Genomic DNA, 14,452 nt, shown 5'->3' on the forward strand with positions numbered 1-14,452 from the left:
TGCTCATTTCAAAGTCAAAGCAAACTTAATGTTAATGTCTTTACATGTGTCTCAGTGTGCAAAAAAGACAAAAACATGTAGAAATATATTGTAAAAATACAATATAAAATACAAATACAGTGCAAACAGTACAAAGACTGTTTCTGTATTTATTTATATGCAGTCTTGCTTTGCTGGATAGATGTATTTCAGGCTGAATGTTGGAGAAACATATGAACAATTATTCATAATGCAGCCATTAAATAAAATCATATCAACTAGTTCACCCAAAGTGAGTAGATTAACCCTGACTAAACTACTTTAAGTCAGATCATTTGTGGTTCTGTTATACAGGAAGGTTTATGTTTTTTGTTTTTTTGTTTTTTTTTACTGCTAAAGGTGTGTTTCTGCTTCTTTTATCTATTCAAGATATTCTAAACTGTTCTCATGTCAAAAATTATGGTTTTCAATATTTTTTATGCAAAAGAAGTTAAAAACTCCATGAATTAGTCTGTTTCCATCTGGGCATTAAGTGTCTCTAAAGGCTTCTGCTGCAGGAAATCTTTCTACTGAAGGTTTTTAAACCACGATCAACTGTAAAACATTAAAGTATTATGAGTAGAATTGGAGAACTACAGTAAACCCATGGCCTACAGTGTTAAAAATACATATATACATATCTTATACTTTACTTCATGAAGCGCTCACCTGAGGCTACTTCCCGGAGCTAGAAGAGGAAATCCAGAATCCAACCCTCTGTTTGTCATGAAAGAAATAAAACCAGTAATACTGACTGAGGTAATCCAACAGCAGCTCCAATGTGCTCATTCCTCAGCCCATCGCTGTGATCCTAAACCTTCTGGAGCCTCCACAAACCTAACGTTACCACAAACCACGTTACCTCAGCAGCTGGAGGAGGTTTGTCTGGAGCCAAATATAAAAGAAACACATTTACATCCAGTTAAACACATCTGTAGAGGACTAAAAACACATTTACATCCAGTTAAACACGTCTGTAGAGGACTCTGAAGCCTCTGTGTTCGAACGTAATACTGGAATGTGCTGTCATTAAAAACAGCCTCCATAGAGCTGCTAATAGTCAATAAAACAACATCCAGTCTCCAGTTTGTTTCTCCTTTGGAGCTGCTGAACTTTCCTCACTGTGGGATCAATAAAGTTTATCTTATTTTAGTTTCAGCTCTCTGTCTTTACGTGGGTTATTGTTTGTGAACAACAGGAAAAGTCTGTCATCCTCAGATAATGCTGCAGGGAGAGCAGTTAGTGGCCGGCGTTTAAACCAGCCTCATATTACCCAGCAGTGAGTCCAACTTTCCTCCAACATGATGAATGATGATGAATGAGCATATATGGCCTCTGGTTGGTTCCACTGGAGGAGAGAGTTTCCATGTTGGCTTTGAATAAATGGAAAGACTGTAGCTCAGGGTGGAGGAGACGCTGGATGTTCTCATCTCAGGAGAAAATAAAATCTAACTCCTACTGAAAAAGACATGGAGGTTATTGGTGTGATAGAAGCAGATCTGATTCTCTTCTTAGTGGAATGAGATAAATTAACTTGTTAAGATGTACAGTTTTTATATAATCACTGCAATGAAATGAACTTCTGTCTGTAATTCTGAATGCTAAGAAACTTCTTCTCTATTGTTTTTCAAACTGAAGGAACTGAAGAATGGATGCAGACTTCTATGACAGGAGAAACAGACATGTGACACCTTTGGGTGTAACCCGGTGATTATGAACTGTTTAGATTTGAGTTTTTGTAGATTTTGTGTTGCTAACATGTTATTCAAATAGCCTGAATAAAGAGAAGCTGCTGGTCTGTACAGTTATAGTGACTACTGGTGCTTTCTGATTCATAGATCACATAAACCTATTTATATCTACATATACAAACCAATACATGCTCACATTTGGAGCTTTTTTTGTCTTAAATTTGTAAACTTTTCAGGTTTAGGGAGTCGCCTCCTGCAGCTTAACCTGGCCTTAAGGGCTCTTTGTATTTCAGTCGAAGGTTTCCTCCCTTTTCTGCCATTTAAAAGCAGGATTTCATCCTGACCAGCATCTTCCTGAGCTCCAGCATCCTGAGTAGTGTTTGTTGACAGGAATTTCTTTAATGAATTCCTTGTTTTCTTTCTCCAGGACTGCCTTTTCATCAGAGTTTGGAGCAGAAACCATCACTCCCATTCCAGATCCCTCTGTACCGATCGGACAGAGAGAAGACATGTCAGATACCGATATCCTCAGAATCAACAGGTTATATGAATGCAGTGAGTAGAGAAAACACTGAAGATATCATCCACTGTGTTTCTATAAAAAGTATGTTTAAGATTGACTGAATGGAAGAAAGAGACATTCGAGGACAGAGTTGTGCAGAAATACCTTCATGAGTCTTCATTCCTTATTATGATTGATTTATTTTAATTCTTTTCAGACATTGAAAGATGATGAAGACAAATCCACCCAATCAAGACTCCAGGAGACAATATGTGTCATCTGGGTGATTCATCTGCATAGAAATCCCACCAGTTATATAAATATTAATATAAAACACACAAACCTTTCATTTCTTGCTTGCATTTACCCACATTTCATTTCATCCACTTGTTTTTCCATTTTAATTGAATTATATCAGGTTTTAGCACTCAGAAATGATGTACAAATACTTCAAATCTTCAAAAATAATAAAACACCGAGATATAAAACACAACTCCAAGCCATACACCACAATGCATCTATGGTTACACAAACCATCAGAAGTTCATTTTATTGTTTGATTTGTTCGTTTTTATACCAAACCACACATCCATCACATCCACCAATTTAAATCAATTTAAAACAGTAAAAAATGTGGAAAAAGAAAACAGTAAAGAAGGCATTCAAAGCTCTAAAAAATCAAGCCAAGTCGATGAGAAAGTTAGGCCTTCTCTGCATGTTTCCTGCACTTGCTTTTCATCAGCTCATGTTTGCTGTTCCGGGGGTTGAATGACACAACGAAGTGGCACCGGACATGCTGTGGAAGACAAAAGAACAGAAATATCAGGAGGAGAAACAATCCTGGATGCCTCAGAAGATAGCTGGACTTTTATAGCATCTTCTGAGGAATCCTAGCTGTCAGAGTATTATTAAAAACAGGAAAGCATGGATGGAAGTGACTGAACTAGTCCTGATTAAACTGAACATTTTGCTGAGCTGGATCTAATGTTCCAGTATAGATACACAGAGAACAGATTTACCCTTTTTGCCAGACTGCAGCTCTCCAGGTCGTGGTTTTCAGACTTGAGACACTTGGTTTTTCCCAGGACTGCATCAATCTTGAAGTTGATCATGTTGGTGGCCTACAGAATGAGCAGACAGGAGGGAGCTGTTAGGCAGAACAGATAGAATACTGGGATGGGTTGTTAACATGAGGGTCTTGGATCTAGCCTGAGTCTAAGTCTAACCTGAGTCTAAGTCTATCTAACCTGGCTGTGAGCGCTGGTGACGGAGACCAGCTTGAAGGTCTTCTTGCTCCTGGAGTCCTTGTTAAAGATGTTGACGGCGTGTTTGGCTGCTGCCTGGACGTCAGCTGACTCTGGACTCCTCTCAGACCAGCCACCCAGAAGAGGAACATTTTCTAAGAGGAAATCAAACACAAGCAGACACACAAACTTTAATAACTGCATGACGATTTTCCACTGGCAGGACGTAAATAATTAGCTGTATGTTCTCTGCGTGATTACAGACACAGCATGGTGCACACACACACACACACACACACACACACACACACACACACACACACACACACACACACACACACACACACACACACACACACACACTGATTTACATGAATGAACTGTGTAATTGTGCTGTTGAAACCACTAGCTCTCCTGTTTCAGTCCAGAACATCATTCAAAGACCACCAAACGCTGGACTGAGCTGTCAAACCAACCACTGATCATCAGGGTTCCCATAAATAGAAGATCCACCTCTTGTACCCTGGGTGGCCCAGCCCATCAAAAATGCTGCTGGTTTTGTATTATTTTGTATTTTTTGTGTGTGTTTATGCAGTGTTAGTGTTTAGTACTAGGTAATGTGTCTAGGAGGAACTACCGGTTGGTCCATTCACATCTTTGGTTCAAACTGCAATATTTCAGGAACTATTTGATGGATTCTGATGGGATTGTGTGCAAACATTCAACACCCTCAGATGATAGATCCAACTGTAGAATGGTCTCCATAGACTGGTGGATGTAGATGTAGATGGATGTAGACTTCATGGATGGACCTTAAACCTGCATTCTTCCTAAAAGCCAACAGGTAGTGACACCTCTGGGTGTAAATAGAAGTCCAATTTGAAGAAGTATGTGAGAAAATGAGCTTGTTCCTTCAGTAAACACTTTCCTAGTGTGTTTATGGTCTGTTACACCCTCTGGTGGCCGTGTGTTTGGAAGTGGACTTCGTACAGCCTCCAAGTCTCGTGGGGAGGTGATTGATTCCAGTTGGATGAAGACGAGCTCCAGATCCCACCTGGCACTCATGAGGAGTGATTATCCTGGAGCTCCAGACCTCCTCCTAGCCCTGGTCCTCCACACCTCGGATTGGTCCACCACCATGACTCCTCCTCGAAAACTTCCCAGCAATCACCACACATGAGTTTATCTGCAACCAAACTCAGTCTAGGCAGCTGGTTTGATGTGACCAGTTCTTGCTGGTGCCCAGTTGTGCCTCGTATTCTGGTGTGGTCCATCGGTTCTGTAGCCACTGAGGGGTGACGACAGACATTTAGAGCTTCTGTTGGCGGCTGATGATTCGATGAGGAGCTTCCAGTCTTAGTGGAAGCTGTAGCTCCTGTTAGCAGTCCACTAACTTCGTGAGAAACTATTCACAACTTGAGTCTTTGCATACTGTGTATCAAATGTGTTTAGTGGCACCAGTTTAGTTTAGTTCGGTCTGTTCACTGTTTGTATGAGTTTCTGTTACTGGTGGTGGGTGTTGCTGTTGTGTTTAAGTTGCCTAGGGAGTTTAGTTGTTGTGTTTGTGTGTTAGCTAGGTTAGATACCCCGTTAGCCTTCATTTGGCTTATTTTATTCTTTGATTTGGTAACACCCACTTGTCTTGTTTTCTTTGTTTGACCACTTTTATGTTAAATTAGCTACTGAGCAATAAATTCCTTTACCTGAACTGATAACATCTGGTGATTTGGTTACATCCAGCTGACCCTAGAGGTTGGATCCTAACATGATTTCAGATGCACATTTAAGGATCTTGTTAATGTAGGAAGGTTTTCATTTACTACCTTATGGAGCCATTTAGAGTCAAATAAATGATAAAGCAGAGTCATTAAGAAGTAGCATCATTAGTTAGATCCACCATTCACATCAGATGTCAAAAGACCAGATGACTCAGATCAAAAGCCAAACATGAGACCTTGAGAACTGTAGTCCACAAATGAGAACCAACACAGTTCCTTTGTCCATCTTTTATATTCAGTCTATTGTCAGTCCAGTAAATACTTTGGTTCAGACTGAGATATCTCAACAACTACTGCAGTGTAATTGTGTAGAAACATCCACGGTCCTCAGAGGATGAACCTGATGGACTTGGTTGTTGAAGGCTGTGATTTCAGGGGAACGTCTCAACAGCTACTGAAAGGACTGCCATTGAATTTAGAGCTAATGTTACGGCTGTGGCCGTATTTTGTAGTGCTGTGTTTGCAGTTTGATTCTGTTTTGTTGCCTGGGAGTGGGTGTTCTGTCTTGGTGTGTAGATCTTTGTGTTGTGCAGGAGCAGTAATTGGTGGCCAGGTGGACCCAGTTGCTGATTGGCTGCTCCCCATTTTAAAATGTCGGCGGCCGGCAGTGGAGGGAAGCCTCTCTGACAGCAGCACCCTTATTTTTTCCCAGACTCCAACCTATTGTGCTTGATACCTGTGTTTTCTTGTTAGATTAAGATAGCGTGGTTTTTGTTTGTTAGACTTAGGTTTCTTTTTGTAGTAGTTGTAGCTTTGTTGGATAGGTTTTTTTGTTTGACGCCTCTTTAGTTTGTATCCAAATTTTTAGTTTGTTGTTTGAATGAATAGCCCATATAGTGGCCTTTTATTTGTTAAAAAAAAAAAATGTATATAAACCTTTTGTATTTAGCTTAGAACCTGTTAATCGTTGTTTTTTTGGGGACTGGGAAAATATTCGGGTTTTGTTAAAACATTTTGCTACACACCTTCCCCCTAGACGGGTGCGTAATAGCTAAAGATGTTAGCATCCTAAAAAGCAGAGCTCTGTCAGGCACGATGAACATCACAGCTTCTAAATACTTTACATGAGGCTTGTTGTGATCTCTCTCTAGAACGTATCAGGTGCATCTAATTTATTTCAGATTCACGTGGACCTTAAATGCCGGAGGAACTGCATGAGCTGAAAATCCTGTTTGTGTTGGCATCCAGTTGCCACTATAAGTGTTCCATCCACACCGATTATGCAAAGAAATTAAAAACACATCAAGCAAACATATCAAACCTCAACAATACTCTGAAATGCAACAAATACCACCCAGCAGTGCACCAGAGGTCACCATGGAAACACACACAGAAGTCAAAGCAGCAACGCTTTTCCTCCAGAAATACTGGATGTGGAATTATCCTTTAGAAGGATCTTATGTAAGATTCTGACTCTACTGTGTTCCATGTCAGAGAGAAGGCCTCTGACTAAACTCTCCCCATGTTTACATAACGGTAATTACAGACTGAATTCTGTTACTAAATGATCCTGATGGATTATTTTTTATTCCTAAATACTCACAACCCAAACTAAAACCAAGCCAAATGAAACTGCACTGGAAAAATGATGACTTTACTGGACCTGAGACTAATCCAGACATTCTGACTCACTGTTCCCAAGCAGACGTCACCATGCAGTCACCATCTGCACACCAAAAAAACACACCAAGTCCAGAAACACACTCATTCTGCCGTGGCATCAGACAGACACTCTGTTCCAGCTAATAAATGTAGTTATTATACAGTTTTTTTCAGTGTTTAGGATAATCTGAAGTTTTCTAAATGTAATCTGACACTGTTAACACCCGAACTATTCTGATTTTAATACTAATTTAATGAGCCATGATGTTTTTCAGTATTATTTTTCCTCTGTTCCTGTTGTTGTCTGTGTGTTCAGATAGGATTAAACCATCTGATGGGGAAAAGCTGATTTCCTCATCATTCCTTTGAGCTGCCATCTATTTTTGGGTTGTTATTTTACATTTTTGTCTGAAATTTAACAGTTACTTCTTTTATTTGACTACACAACTGTCTGGATCTAGACAAACATATTTATTCATTTTAAGTCACCAGAGCTGCAAATGCTTTTCCTCAATAAAACTCAGAAACTATTCCATATATTCCATATATGCAACACTGCTATTTCTTATCTCTGCTTACTGGTTGTGATGACTTCCTCCACAGGCTGATCTCCCAAACATATCTGGATGACCAGCAGACACAGCAGCACTGGCAGCGGCACAGACATCTCCTGTCGACCAGCAGCAAACTGTAAAGATCTCTCACTTTAAACTGGTGTGTCCAGATCCAAAACAATAGCAGAATAACCCTCCTGTTGTCCTCATTTACGGGCACCAAAAATATTGTTTCCTTGTCTGAAAAAAAATCAGCAAAAAAATTCCCCAAATCTCTGAAAATTTGCAAAACCTTCAGGAAGAAAATTCCAATAATTCCTTAAAGTTTCCCTTAAAAGTTTTAATTAAAAAAAACATCCCAGAATTCTGGCAAGAAAATTCTTGTAAATATTTTCAAAAAATGAGTAAAAATCTTCTAAAAAAAAAAAATCCTAGAAATATCTAAAGTGATTACATATATATATCAGTAAAAGTTCTAGTATTTTCTTTAAGAACATTCACATAAAAAATCAACCAAAATCCAGCGAATTTCGCTGGATTTTGGTTGATTTTTTATGTGAATGTTCTTAAGAAACATTTTTAAAATTTCTTTTTTTTCCACCAAAAAATGTTCAAAGATTTCCCAAAAACGTTGAAAATGTGGACATCAGAAGTTTCACTGTGAAAATATTTTTTTTCCCACATTTTCAAAGTTTAAAACAGGTCAATTTGACCCGCAGGACGACACAAGGGTTAAAGAGATTATTGGGAAAATGAAACATACAATAGAGTCAGAAAGTAAAGCAGCAAAGAAGGAAGATATTTACCTTCTAATTCTGTAGGCCTTCCCCTGCTGGATGCTGGACTGAAACTGAAGGAAACCCCGAGTGAGGAGCGGAGCAGGGCAGAGGTGGTGTGACTGTTCAACATTTAAACTCTGCTATGTTTAACAGGCTGGTGAAGGCCACACCCTGCTGCCTGCAGTGACGCCATGCAAGCATCTAACAGCCATCAGCGGCTTGGTGTGAAAGTGGGGAGGTGGGAGGGTGAGAGTGGGAGTGGGAGTGGGAGGGTTTGTGACAGTGGGTGGGTGGGAGTGGATGGGCGTGCTATTGTGAGCGTTTATTGGTGTTGCTGGGCTCTTTGTGTGTTTGCATTCATGTGTCATGCGGGTGTGTTGTCTGTTTGTGTCAGGACATCCATCTAGTTTGGTTTTACACCAGTGAACAAGCCACTGTTCTTTTCTTTTCTCTTCTTTCTGTGGGGATCTGAATCAAGTTGTCAGATGTGTCGGCTGCCAGTGAGTCACGGTGAAAGAACCCAGATGAACCACATCAGCTTCATGTCCGCAACATGAGTTATCATGTGATCAGCTGATAGCAGAGGATAGAAACACTAATGTGAGTAAACGGGGTTCCCTAGTTCTAGTTCATCACTTTAACATGCCCTCTCTGTCAGCTTTAAGACATACTGATTGTTAATAATCTATTTTTTCTGCATAGTGTTCCCAGATATGCTGTTTTCCCCATTCTAGTGTAAAATTTAAGAGCATTTAATAATTGAACTGAAGTACTCATAGAAACACAGTACTTCTCTAATCATGTTAACATTATGGCTAAGTTAGCATCACTTTGATTCACAATGAAATATCACCAGCTACTACTATTAGATGGATTTTCTGTTAAAGATAAAAAAGATCCTCAGATGTCCTCTGACTTCTCCTCTAGCGCCACCTGCAGGTTAAAATGTCCACTCTAGTGACAGAGAGGATGAATTGGCACAAATCATCAGGGTGCAGTGGTTTAATCTGGATTAGAAAGATGTTTTTATTCCACAGTCTGTTATATGTCTATTGGGATTGGATTGGAGTTTTCAGGACAACTAAATCCAGGTTACATTTCATAATGTGGGGAAGTAGCTCCATAAACAACACCAGGTAGAATAACCAGCATGGATCACAGTAAACAATGCAGACATCCCATATTTTCAGTTTCTTTTCAGCAGCCAGACCTGTCATCTGATCTACAACAAATAAATATCAACAAACAATACAATATGTATTATTCACAAATACACTGTGCATAATTTAAATATGTGTTTATAATCATAGGAAGACTAAATGTCCAGCAGTTAATAAAACACAGAATGTTCAGAGAGTTTTCTACATTTTAGTAATGAGCAGCTTTCTAAGCTCTGATTCACACTAAAGTCTCTGATAATTAATAAAAAAATAAGATACATTATTTTTGTTTGATACTGATAGCTGTTTTGTTTTTGTTTTTTTAGTTTGACTAAGGCTTAATGTCTTCTTTATCTGCTTTTTCACTACAGTCAATAATAATAATAATAATAATAATAATAATAATAATAATAATAATAATAATAATAAAAATAATAAATTTTATTTTCAAAGTAATCAGAGACACTTTACATAGTTACATATAAAATCAGCAAACATTCAAACAGAGGAGCATCACAAAACAGAACTGTCATTTGTCATTTAACATTTCAATTTTCCCCCTGTATTTTCTTTCATTGAAAGATACAAAAACATGTATTTCTATGACATTCCATTAGATTTATTTTTGTCAAATTCATAGTTTCTTTTTATTTATCATTTTGCTCTTTAAAATCCCTCTGAATCTTGGTTCTGCTGGGATCAGGACCATCCTGATGCTTTGGATCATATTTATCTGAGTTCTTCTAGAAACATCTGAAAAACACATCCTGAAGGTTTGATCCAGATCCAGTCTATCTGATCCAATCTGATTTCAGAATCCTGTTACACCTTTTAAAGAACCCCAGTTGTAAAATCTAATCAGATCTGATTAAAGTACTTCTCCTCCCGATGACCCTGGTGGTGGAACCAGGCTGCAGCTTTAATAACCGGTTTGCTTTATGAGCGGTTTTCCACACGTCTCATGAATACTGGAGCAGTTAATGGCACACCTTAAACTCAAACAGCTCTGGGCTCAACCGTAAACTTTTAGAAGATGTGTTAAATCTGCTCTATTTTAATCCCCGTTGATGTTTTTGGTTGTTTGTTTTGCTCCTCGTCCTGAGCAGGTCTGGGTGAGGCTGATGTGGTCGACATCTGTTTGCTGAACAATTACTGGAAGTTACAGAACAAATCTGATAACTGCAAATAAACTGACGTGATGTCGTCTGAGAGATAAATGAGCTTTTGGACATACATGTAAAGGCACATATTCAATGCATACAGTTAAAAACCCCTTCATCTGTAATCTGTCAACACGTCCAGCAGAGGGAAGCAGCACCACAGGACTTCATGCAACAGGTGGTTAAAGCACCAAATGACTGGAATTCAAAGCCATGAACACAATGACAAGGTTTTTAATGTCGGAAAAGTCATTGTAAAGTTCGAACTGTGAGTGATCACTTAAATCTGAGATCACAGCGTCCTGATGAAGGAACCAAACGTCTCAGAAAATGTGTAGAAACAGATTTTTCCTCAATAATCACTGCATCTGTTGGTGTCCTCCCATAAAACAGTGAAACCTCAAAGATAGACTGTATGTAACTTAAGACACATAAGAAGGTAGATCAAGCAGTTGCATTATCTAGATTTCTCTTTTTAAGCTTTAGTCAACCTAAAAAACAGGACTATCATACAGTATGATAATATAAATCTACATTTATTGTAAAATTTCAATAACCAGCCATCATCACAGCATTACTGAAAGTAATGCCTGTTAAACAGAAAGGACATTTATAAATATACAATATGCACTGCTTCTTAACTGGACAGAAGTTCAGTTGAATTCCTGTTACTCTGTGATGATTAAGGGTTCCTTTTTTTAGCAGTGTATATAATAGAAGCAGAACTTTAATTTCTAATTTGAAGCCTAGAATCCTGACATGTAAAAACAGACGTGTCATAATAAATGGGTTTAAAGATAAAAGATGTGGAAGTCAGACGTAAGACAGCAGAAACAGAGATGTTTCAGTGACCTATAAAAGACCAGACAGCTCTCAGAGGAGGCAAACACAGACAGCGAACAAAAAAAAGACTATCCAGATGGGGAATGGCAGGTAGGTTTCCTCACAAAGAGTAGGAAAGCAGATGGACAGACTCATAAACAGAAAACCAAACGACGGCTGAAAAACACGAGTCATGCAGATGGACCATCAGAAAAGAAGAAGCAGGTGCTGTCCCGCCTGACAAACTGCTGCTTCTAAGATTACAAAAGACTTTAATGAACACGTCTCAAACCAGCAGAAAAACAACAGACTGATGCTTCCACCAACAACACGAGGCAAATAGGTCAACTCTACGGGCAAATCTGCTTCACGGATATGAAGAAACCTGCACAAATTAGAGAGGAGATGAGCAGCCAGACTCAGTGGGTCTTCATAGGCCTGGATGATGATCACTGACCTCCTAATGAGACGTTCTACTGTAACGGTAACGGTCAGTATGTTCTACTGTAACGGTCGGTATGTTCTACTGTAACGGTCGGTATGTTCTACTGTAACGGTCGGTATGTTCTACTGTAACGGTCAGTATGGTCTACTGTAACGGTCAGGGTCAGTATGTTCTACTGTAACGGTCAGTATGTTCTACTGTAACGGTCAGGGTCAGTATGTTCTACTGTAACGGTCGGTATGTTCTACTGTAACGGTCAGGGTCAGTATGTTCTACTGTAACGGTCAGTATGTTCTACTGTAACGGTCAGTATGTTCTACTGTAACGGTCAGTATGGTCTACTGTAACGGTCAGGGTCAGTATGTTCTACTGTAACGGTCAGGGTCAGTATGTTCTACTGTAACGGTCAGTATGTTCTACTGTAACGATCAGGGTCAGTATGTTCTACTGTAACGGTCGGTATGTTCTACTGTAACGGTCGGTATGTTCTACTGTAACGGTCAGTATGTTCTACTGTAACAGTCAGTATGTTCTACTGTAACGGTCAGTATGTTCTACTGTAACGGTCAGGGTCAGTATGTTCTACTGTAACGGTCAGTATGTTCTACTGTAACGGTCAGTATGTTCTACTGTAACGGTCAGGGTCAGTATGTTCTACTGTAACGGTCGGTATGTTCTACTGTAACGGTCGGTATGTTCTACTGTAACGGTCGGTATGTTCTACTGTAACGGTCGGTATGTTCTACTGTAACGGTCGGTATGTTCTACTGTAACGGTCAGTATGTTCTACTGTAAGAAGGTCAAAGATGCCTTAGGAGGAAACAGAACAAAACAGAACAAAATAGATCAAAACAGATCAAAACAGAACAAAATGGAACAAAACAGAACAAAATGGAACAAAACAAAATGTAACAGAACGGAACAAAACAACAAAGCAGATCAAAAGAGATCAAAACTGAACAAAATGGAACAAAACATAACAAAACAGAACAAAGCAGATCAAAACAGAACATGCTTTTTCTGTTTCTGTGGTTCTGATATGAAAAAGAAGCATTTTTAGTGTTAAATGTGGTGTTCATATGTTCATTATTAGTATCATTATTGCATTACATTCAACTTTTAATAAGTAAACCCTGGTGGTACTGAACCATAGAATGAAAAGTGCAATGTGCATAAAAGATGCACAATAAAGCATGATTAAAATATTTTATCAGCATGATGAAATCTGATGTAATGCGTCAGGAATAAACCCTACCTTTTTGCAGACTAGTTTTTTTTTTTTAAGTTTCTATTATCACTACACCAGAGAGATGTCTGCCATGTGATAACTGTGATGCTGTATTGTGATTTTTTTTTAGTTTCTATGAACAACAGATGATGTCTGCCATGTGATAACTGTGATGCTGTATTGAGCAGTGGTGTTCTAATGAACCACATCACTTTGACAGATGTGTTTTTCCATCTGCATTCATGAGGGAGGCTGGAAGGTCACTGCTTGGGGTAACGAGCTAAAGCTCAGAGCACTGGGCTCGTTAATGGATGTAAGGGGTTTATGTATCGGTCACAGCGCAGGTATGACAAATAAATACAGAAATATGGCAGTCCAGGTTGTATCTGGGTCAGATTTTTACCTGTTCAACCTAGAAAACCTGGAAAAGCTTGTTTTACTTCCACCCACATGGGAAGGGATTAAGGGTTTTAGTCAGTGGAGTTCTCTAGATTATTCACTGTAGAGCTCCTTTGTTATGATCTGTATAAGCTGCAGTGTGTATGAAATAGTGATGGATTATTTCACGTATGTCTTCCCTTATTTATTTAAAAAATAATTTTAAAAACTCAGTCCATTCATCTTGACACAGAATGGTCTCTTCTTCACTTAAACATCGGCAAAACAATTAATCTTGTAAAGTAGGTCAAATTAAACCAATATAAATATTTTAAACCAAGTAATTAATAAATAATTTTAAACATTTCAAGTGAGATGATGAATCTCTTGGTGTATAATTTTCTCTTCTTAACTTCAGCTCAGACAAAAAAGGTTGAGACAAATGGGCCTAATTAGATCAGTAACAACAAACAAAAATATTTATTATTATTGTATTAATAATATTAAATACATTTAAATGTTACAAATATTTAAATAAATTTATCATTAATCCAATGTTTTAAATAGATAATAAAATAAATAAATCATTAGTTTACAACATTTAAGCTGAAATAATAATTTGATCTCAGTTCAGTTATCTTGGCTCAGAATTTTATCTCCCTCACTTTAACTCTGGGAGAGAAAACAAAAAAAAATTCATCTTGTAAATAAAAATTCAAGGAAAGTACGCCAAATTAAATCAATGACAATAATTACAAAAAACCCACAGTTAATTAGTTATTAAAGTAAATCATTTAAACTGAGATAATAATAATAATTGTGATCTTAATACTAATTTGAGTTCGCTTAAAAAGAGTGAAGTAGTCCAAATTAAATCAACGTCAATAACTTAAACAAATTATCAATTCATTCATTTAAGTCATATTTTAAAGTAAACCCAGGGCTGCTTGCATATCTGAGTTTAGTTTTTTGCTCATTAATTTAATCTTACAATAGGCACTTTTACATATATTTTGTCATTTTCAGACACAATGCAATCCCTGTTTGATGCCAGAAAAATAAAGAAATTAATCACAGGCTAAGTGATGCAA

The 14,452-nt window shown here is 38.1% G+C and overlaps 1 protein-coding gene across 2 annotated transcripts; it reads right to left on the reverse strand.

The window, feature by feature from the left end:
* Positions 1-2,730: 2,730 nt before the first annotated feature.
* si:busm1-57f23.1 (uncharacterized protein LOC368621 homolog) lies at positions 2,731-8,353 on the reverse strand. Of its 2 annotated transcripts, none has more exons than XM_023289858.3 (5): positions 8,196-8,353; positions 7,415-7,505; positions 3,459-3,610; positions 3,231-3,332; positions 2,731-3,007 (listed from the first exon to the last, which is right to left on the reverse strand). In XM_023289858.3, the coding sequence occupies exons 2-5, from the start codon at positions 7,500-7,502 to the stop codon at positions 2,912-2,914; spliced, it is 438 nt and encodes a 145-aa protein (XP_023145626.1). In that variant the 5' UTR covers positions 7,503-7,505; positions 8,196-8,353; the 3' UTR covers positions 2,731-2,911. The 2 variants fall into 2 exon arrangements, with proteins under 2 accessions (XP_023145626.1, XP_023145627.1); XM_023289859.3 differs by having other exon boundaries at positions 7,415-7,523.
* Between the last annotated feature and the right edge of the window lie 6,099 nt (positions 8,354-14,452).

Source organism: Amphiprion ocellaris, chromosome 17, assembly GCF_022539595.1.
Source record: "Amphiprion ocellaris isolate individual 3 ecotype Okinawa chromosome 17, ASM2253959v1, whole genome shotgun sequence".
NCBI classification, from domain to species: domain Eukaryota; kingdom Metazoa; phylum Chordata; class Actinopteri; family Pomacentridae; genus Amphiprion; species Amphiprion ocellaris.